Source organism: Euwallacea fornicatus, chromosome 16 (genome assembly GCF_040115645.1).
Source record: "Euwallacea fornicatus isolate EFF26 chromosome 16, ASM4011564v1, whole genome shotgun sequence".
NCBI lineage: Eukaryota > Metazoa > Arthropoda > Insecta > Coleoptera > Curculionidae > Euwallacea > Euwallacea fornicatus.
In genome coordinates, this window is record NC_089556.1 from 4172124 (window position 1) to 4179479 (window position 7356).

At 34.0% G+C, this 7356-nt stretch overlaps 2 protein-coding genes across 2 annotated transcripts; one reads left to right on the forward strand and one right to left on the reverse strand.

Annotated features, from left to right (window-relative positions):
• The first annotated feature begins 247 nt into the window (after positions 1-247).
• Positions 248-3440, forward strand: LOC136344286 (polynucleotide 5'-hydroxyl-kinase NOL9). Its single transcript, XM_066291601.1, has 4 exons — positions 248-1808; positions 1861-2316; positions 2366-2499; positions 2551-3440. Exons 1-4 carry the CDS (start codon positions 298-300, stop codon positions 2778-2780), a joined length of 2331 nt encoding a protein of 776 aa, XP_066147698.1. The 5' UTR covers positions 248-297; the 3' UTR covers positions 2781-3440.
• On the reverse strand, positions 2897-7248 carry LOC136344288 (myotubularin-related protein 10-A). The gene is made up of 12 exons (XM_066291604.1): positions 6960-7248; positions 6868-6910; positions 6650-6816; positions 6475-6597; positions 6296-6420; positions 6008-6242; positions 5500-5733; positions 5323-5449; positions 5109-5266; positions 4876-5058; positions 4580-4818; positions 2897-4348 (listed from the first exon to the last, which is right to left on the reverse strand). Exons 1-12 carry the CDS (start codon positions 7017-7019, stop codon positions 4117-4119), a joined length of 1926 nt encoding a protein of 641 aa, XP_066147701.1. The 5' UTR covers positions 7020-7248; the 3' UTR covers positions 2897-4116.
• Positions 7249-7356: the final 108 nt, after the last annotated feature.

A 7356-nucleotide genomic window follows, 5' to 3' on the forward strand; every position in this document is an offset into this window, starting at 1 on the left:
ATACTTAAAATCTATCTTGCCGTGTCTAGCACCCAGAATGAATAAATACCCTCCTTTTTTCCCAGATGGTCTCTATTCGAACAAAGAAAAGAGACCCGCGCAGGTGCGGGTTAACCCAGGCTCTTTTTTCCCTTCCGGCAGAATGTTCTAGAATGACCTGTCGGAAGTGCTAGGGGAAGATTTTTTACCGAGTTCTGGAGTACCTAGGGAACCGAAGGGTCACCCTAGGGTACGTCACATTGTCAAGCCTGACAGGTGACAGTTGCTCCGCTACCAGCTCCGCCACAGTCACATCAAATGGTTGTTAATGGTAAAAACCAAAAAAATTCTGGAAAGGTTAATATAATGAACAAGGCACACTTTCCGATTTATCTCTCTTCAAGCTTTTCCACATATGAAAGAGCTAAAGTATCAAATCCAAATAGCAAAGGTTTGAAGCATAGACCTTTCAACGCAGACAATTTTTGTGAAGAAAAATCAAATGGAAAAGAATTTTTAGTGAAAACAAAGAGAAATATCTCAAGTGGAATTAATCCAAATCGACGACTTGGAAAGAAACCTAAGAAAAACAACTTTAGTAATAGCAAAATAGTAGAAAACAAAAATAAAGTGTTCAGTTTGAGTGGAGAGTTTCTAGTAGATTTTGTTTCTAACAGTGCCTACACACAGCAAACAAAATCAAAAAATAAGAAAGAGCATTTAAAAAAGGGAAAAAGTACTAGTAAAAGGACATCTAAAACTAAACAATCCATTGGAAATAAACCAAGTGCATTTGCATTAAGTTCAGAAGACTTCTACGATGATGAAAGCATATCAGTTAAGGGGCTCGAATTCAACAAAATCACTGATTCATTTGAAGCTATTTCTAGTGAATGCATCCAAGAGCCCTTCAATACGTTGCAAATTCCAAATAAGCATTTTAAAACCACTGAAAATGAAAATGTTGACAGATTAGAGGAAACAATTATAATGGAAAATTGCAATATATTTAAAACAAGTCAATTTATATTAAACCACCCTGAAGCCAGCAAAGAGAAGCCAACCTCAGACATGACAATAACTCAAGAAAATAAAAAAACAAAAAAAAAACCAGTGTGTAAAATTTTAAAGTTAAAAGATGGTAGCATGATAGTAGTTCTTGAGGAACCAAGTCAAATTATTTATTTCAATGGATTGTGCAGTATCAAGGTGTTAAGTGGAAAAGTAGATGTACTTGGAGCTTCTCTGGACAAAAGTTGTTATGAAGTGAATGTCTATTCCCCAAGAGGTACTTCATTGCTATATGTAAGAAACAGTTACAAAATAATATCTCAAGTTAAGGCAGAAAATATGGTGCTACTAAAACAACTGGTGCCTGATGGGCTATTAGAAATTGAGCAAGAAACAATATTTTTTCCTCAAGAGAGTGCCATCATCCTCTGCAAAGAAATTAAACAGCCATATATAAAATTTATCGAAAGTCACATCTCTCAGAAAATATTTCCAGATACAAATAAAACTGCAGAGCCAAGAATGGACTTTCAGCTTTCAGGGAGATTTAATAAAATAACAGATAATTGGGAGTGGGAGGATATAGTTGATGGCATAATTGAGACATCTAAAGTTGCAATATGTGGAGGCAAAGGAGTTGGAAAAAGCACGTTTCTGAGATATGCAATTAATAACTTGCTTGGGAGGTATAAAATGATTAGAGTAGTGGATTTAGATCCTGGACAATCAGAGTTTTGCTCTCCAGGGTGTATTTCTGTCAATTTGGTGAATACTTATCTTTTTGGACCAAACTATACTCATTTGCAGACACCAGAGTGGTAAGAATATTGTTCATTAATAAATCTTTTTTAAGAAAAAAATCTTTTGCAGCTCCATATTATCCCATATAAACACATCTTATAATATTAAGCACTACATTGAATCAGTGAATTATTTATCTAATCAGCTCAGACAAATGGAACCCCTGGTGACCTTAATAAATTTTTCTGGTTTTACACAAGGGCTCGGACTAGACATAGGCATAACTGCAATAAAAATTTTGCAACCCACCACTGTAGTTGAAATAAAGAGCGATACATTAAGCAAAAATTATAAAATTGATTTAACTGCAGAAAATGTCAATAGGAAAAAAAGCAAATTGTTTAGTGTAGAGGAAAGCGAGGAATTAAATTATGAGTATATCAAATTAAAAGGCTTCTCTAAGAGCAATGGAATATGGTCATTGGAAGCCAGGCAAGCAAGGGAGATGTGTATTTTGTCCTATTTTGGAAATATGATGTTTGAGGATGCTAGAGAGCTGTCAAGTCCAAATATTGCAATGTTCAAGTAATAGTATTTGCTGAGTATTTCCATATAATGTAAATAAAAATTGCAGCATTTGTTTGTCTGCATTGAAAGTTGTAAATTTGGAAGGAAAACCACTATCTCCATTGGCAGTTAATGGAAATATTGTAGCATTATGTTCAGTTGCTTACACAACATCAGATATACTTCTTTGTTACGGCTTTGGTAAACGAAAATGTTTTGTGGTAGTCTCTTTTATTGCAACCAAATTTTTAGGCTTCATCAGAGGTATAGACATAGATAGTGATCTCTTAATCCTTCTGACACCGGAACCGATAACGAGGCTGGATAAAGTTACACATATAGTGTTGAGTTCAGTCAATACTCCACCCTCACTGCTTATGTCATGCAATAACGTTGAGGGTCAGATACCATACCTAAGTGTAGGAGATGTGGTTAATTTGGGACAGTTTACCAAAAGGTCGTATTTACCGCCCAATAAATAGGCGATGGATTTGCTAGTATGGATCATACGTTTTGTTGCAGAAGAATATTAAAATTTTTAAGTTTTTTTTTTAGTGCTAATAATAAGCTTGTTTACAGTGGAAATTAAACAAACCTATATGTTACAACATAAAACTGAAAAAGTATATTCATTGATGAAAAAAAACAGAATCAATAAATACAACATATTTGGTTTGTTAGGACGATAAATAATCATACGCGCGGGTTATTCACTTAAATACCCGCAATTATAAAACTAATAAAGAATGCAATTGCATCCTATCCTATCTATACAATTGTACTTCGTATTAGTCACAAATTTGTCTGAAACTGAGTAAAAACGTTTTTAAGAAATTACATATTAGGTAAAAATATTAGCCTAAAATACGCTTCTATTTACACATCGTTATAGTAAAGTTAAAGCTGCTTTCTTAGTAATAAATAATCACCTAAATATGTTTTAACATCATCATTGGCTTAAAAATATATTTTTGTTGTATATACTCACCTACATATAGAAAAGTATGGAATTCATTTTTATAGAAAAGTTAAAGGTTATGGAAGAACTTTTTAGTTAGATATAAGCAAAGGAAAAGTGACAACCTTTGTAATGATTTTACATATTAGGGTCCCATTTCACAAATATATGAGTCTTTTTTTAATCATTGTAAGGTTTCGGCACTCCTTAATTAAACATCAAGAACTATCACGAAAAATCATTGAATTTGTTAGCTACTGTTAATTAGATCACAAGTAGCAAGTGGTTTTGTTCATGGTGGATAAGAATGGGCTTGTGCGATGAAGAATTTCGCAACTGATATTTTTATGGGTTACATAGTAGTTCGCACTAGTTCGTGCACAGAGCATGTCGTTATATTCTAAATGGCACTCTACAAGCTCTGTTAGAGATAGAAAAAAGATTAAATACAAAAGCTTCAGTGTTTTGTATTATTTGCCACTCGAAAATGTTGGTATTGAGAAAGAAAAAGGAGTTTTGGTTTTGATTAAATTTTCATAATTGTAATACAGATTGAATACTTTTTAAAGTAAAAATATTCAATCCGTTATAAAGGGCGAGCTGTAAATTTGTCAATAACTCTTGTAATTAAAAAGTGAGTTATTAATAGATCACAACAGGTTTGCTAATAACGTGAAAAGTTACTTGGCATTGCAAGTATACACTGGTTCCCTCATGAATGTTTGCTAGTGCTTGCTATACTTGTTTCTTTGAGTAATAGGCCCAGGAATTTTACAGCTGCAATAAGAAGGTATCGCTTCTCGCAGTAGCACCCAACATTCAAATATTTAGATGCATATTATCTATTCGTTTGATTCATACTATTCGTTGTTAAAGTTGAGAATAGACTGAGAATCTAAAGTGTCCCCGGTCAAAAGTACGTTGTTTATTGGATTGTTGACTAAAGCCCTGTTATGACTGAAAGGAAAGAAACTGTTCACTTTTTTAATCAGGTCCATGTATTCTTCCTTGTTTTTGTCGATTTTCCCCGACATTTTCCCGTTTACGTCGTTTCTGGTGAACTGAATTTTCAATATTTCTTGCACCAAAAACCTAGACAAAATTAGTTTATCTTTTCAATTTGGAATTTTTAGCGTTCAAAAGTAGGTGTAATAAATACGAAGTAAGAAAATTTCCATTTATTAATTTCTTTACTTCATATTAAATGCATTATTCCTATGTAATCGCTAAAAATTTCAAACCTAAAGTATTTCTGATAGAAAATAAATTTTCTATTGAATTCAGTTTATACATATTTCAGATATCTCCGAATTGGTTCCTTACCTGGTATATAGGTCAACTTGCGGTTTTCCGCCTCTTGGAATTTCCAGTTGGGAAAGCCACCTAAAATAAGCTTGTCCCCACACTTCCAAGTTGGACAATCCAGTGCTAGGTTCTAAAACCTCATTAAATCCATCGTCATAAAGTGGATTACAAAATAAGGCTATATCCTTTTCGCTGAATTGCTCTCTCCAATCCCAGACACTCCTCAAGGTTAAGGGAACAAGCGTATTACAATTACCCTAAATTTGCAATTTATCACTTATAAAAAAAACAATATCCAAGGCCATAAATCTTACAGTACTCGCCATAAACCTATCGTGTTGGCAGTTGAACAAAAAAGTATCAAATATTGAAATGTGGGCTGAATCCCATAAGGTGGTTAAATAAGTTTCACTTATTTGGAAGGCCCTTGGGTATTGCTGTAGAAGCTGCCACACGCAATCCAAAAAGAGGAGGAATATTGGGGATTGTTCAATTTCCTAATGAACAGTGTTTAGAGTACATTAATCAAATAACTGTAAATTCTTACTTTAGATAAAATGTGTCCTATGCGGTTTGCAAAGGGATGGCCCATTGCGACCCAATCTTTTTGCACTAATGATTGAAACCCGAATTTTGTTCTAAAATACGGATCTACGATTATTTGAGTTAGACTGGCCACTAAACAATTCAAGTCCTGTCCATCGCCTGAAATATGTTTCATAGTAATATCATTGATGGGAAACTGTATAACCATATCCAACCTTCCTGCAAAACCACTGTTCGATTAAATCTCATGATTTTTTCAGCTGCCTCACAAGCTTTTGTTAGACATGTCGATACATGCGTTAGCCATTTTGTTGAGTCTATTAACCCATAGAATTTGAAGTCCTTAATAAATAAACAATTAGGTTGCTGGGGTTAAATGGTGTAAACCTTACTTGATTTTTGAATATTCGCGGACTGTCTGGCGTGCATAAGTCTCTTAATTTTACGTAGCTGGAGTATATTTCTTTAGGGCTAGGAGAGGAGAGATCAATTATGTGGGGCGCCTGCTTCTGGGGATGGCTTTTCCTAATGTGTTCTAGTAATTTATTCTCTTCCATTCTGTCAGCAATTGTTGGTAATAAGTCAGCCATTCGTACAAGTGCAGCACCATCTGAGGTACCCCAAACCTAATTATGTAAATTCAATGACGATACAAATAACTCAGTGTTTAAAATAACTAAATTGTTTGCCAATTCAACCATTTGCTTTGAATTAAAACAGTAAGTTTGAAAAATACTATTGAGTCTCAAAACATTCTCTAATTTCAACAAAAAGAACCCATACATACTTTCCCAGAATTTAACTTCTATTTTTTATACTAAATTTGGATTTCTATAAGCAAATATTGGGAGAGAATTAACAGTTTCAAAATATGTTTAATCTACTGCTAATCATACTAACCCATAGAGGACAGAACCGATTTCGAAACTTCTCAACAGCTTCCTTAATAATATTATCTGTAACTGATTGGGGAATTATAAGAGTTTCTATTAATAATGATGACATTTGATAATTGTAATTGACTTGGCTCATCCTCCAGCCTGGACAGCCTGTTCTTTGCAGTTCCTTCTCCCAGTCATGCCTAATTTGAAAGAGCTTGACTTCCCTCAGTAAAGTTGTGGTTACACAGGGTTCTCTAAATCAATCATTAACATAAAATCTTAAAATTTCAGTTTGTATGTCACTTACTTATAATCATATGCAAATAATAATTGATGTCGTTTAGGATAGGCATGGTGCACCAATGCATTTGCTATTGACTTTCCACTGTCTTTATCACATAACTTAAAACTAAATTGAAAATATCTCATATTCTGCAATAAACACATTATCATTCCTATTTAAACCTGTACTTATTACATAATTACCTTGCAAACCACCAACAGTTCTTTAACTTTGCCACTAATATTCTGCCCTGGCACTAGTTTTTTCTTTATCCTTTCTCCTAACTGATATATAGAGTCGATTGAGGACAAACATACATCATTGACCTAGTAGAAAAAACATTGAAAAAGCCACTATATAGTGTTAAATGTTGTGTACCCCCAAGAGATAGTTTTGTTGGTAACAATTGGCAGCATCACTCTCATCAGCTGAGGCAAATGATAACTTAAATGTTGTGACACTGAGCACACCTTTTGTTGCTTTTGTGGCATCAGTTATGGGAGTGCTCATTAACACCTGCTGAGCCTCACATACTAAGGTTTCACCTATGGCGTAACTGAATAATGATTGAGATTACAATTGAAGACTGATCTTACCATCCAAGAATTTAGTGCGCTGAAAGTCCTCCAAGGAAACATTCTGTGGAAGGCATTAATTTATAAAGAGCTATGAGATATTCGATGCTTACCTCTAAATCTGGTTCCCCCAAATAGCTGGTAAAGCCAGAATTTTCTTTTTTTTCGTTCATTTTCTGGCCTTGACTGGAATGGCCTAATGCAAATAATGAATCTTCAAGAGGTTGTTAGTTTGCATAAATCGCGTTATTTTTTATCCCATATTACAGAATTAAATAGGTGGTTATAGCTAATTGATAATCAAATTAACAACCTACAAGTCCTACTTTAAAAACAATTATTATTAATTTTTTCTTTCAATTTGCCAATTCTCCTCAGAAAAAAGTAAATAAATTGACAGATATTTTTTAGGTTAACTCTATTTTGACAGGATGATAAACCAGGATGGAGGAGGTTCTTTGAGATGTCCTTAGAGCGGTGTTGTTCTTACAATTCGCATCAGCAGTGGCA

What these genes read in the sequence shown, in the direction of transcription:
- LOC136344286 (XM_066291601.1), top strand. Translation starts at nt 298, where the DNA reads ATGGTTGTTAATGGTAAAAACCAAAAAAATTCTGGAAAGGTTAATATA. An exon ending in CATTTGCAGACACCAGAGTG is followed by an intron (nt 1,809 to 1,860) that starts GTAAGAATATTG and finishes AATCTTTTGCAG; the next exon opens with CTCCATATTATCCCATATAA. An exon ending in CCAAATATTGCAATGTTCAA is followed by an intron (nt 2,317 to 2,365) that starts GTAATAGTATTT and finishes TAAAAATTGCAG; the next exon opens with CATTTGTTTGTCTGCATTGA.
- LOC136344288 (XM_066291604.1), bottom strand. Translation starts at nt 7,019, where the DNA reads ATGAACGAAAAAAAAGAAAATTCTGGCTTTACCAGCTATTTGGGGGAA. An exon ending in AACAAAACTATCTCTTGGGG is followed by an intron (nt 6,598 to 6,649) that starts GTACACAACATT and finishes TTTTTCTACTAG; the next exon opens with GTCAATGATGTATGTTTGTC. An exon ending in ATAGGTTTATGGCGAGTACT is followed by an intron (nt 4,819 to 4,875) that starts GTAAGATTTATG and finishes TTGCAAATTTAG; the next exon opens with GGTAATTGTAATACGCTTGT.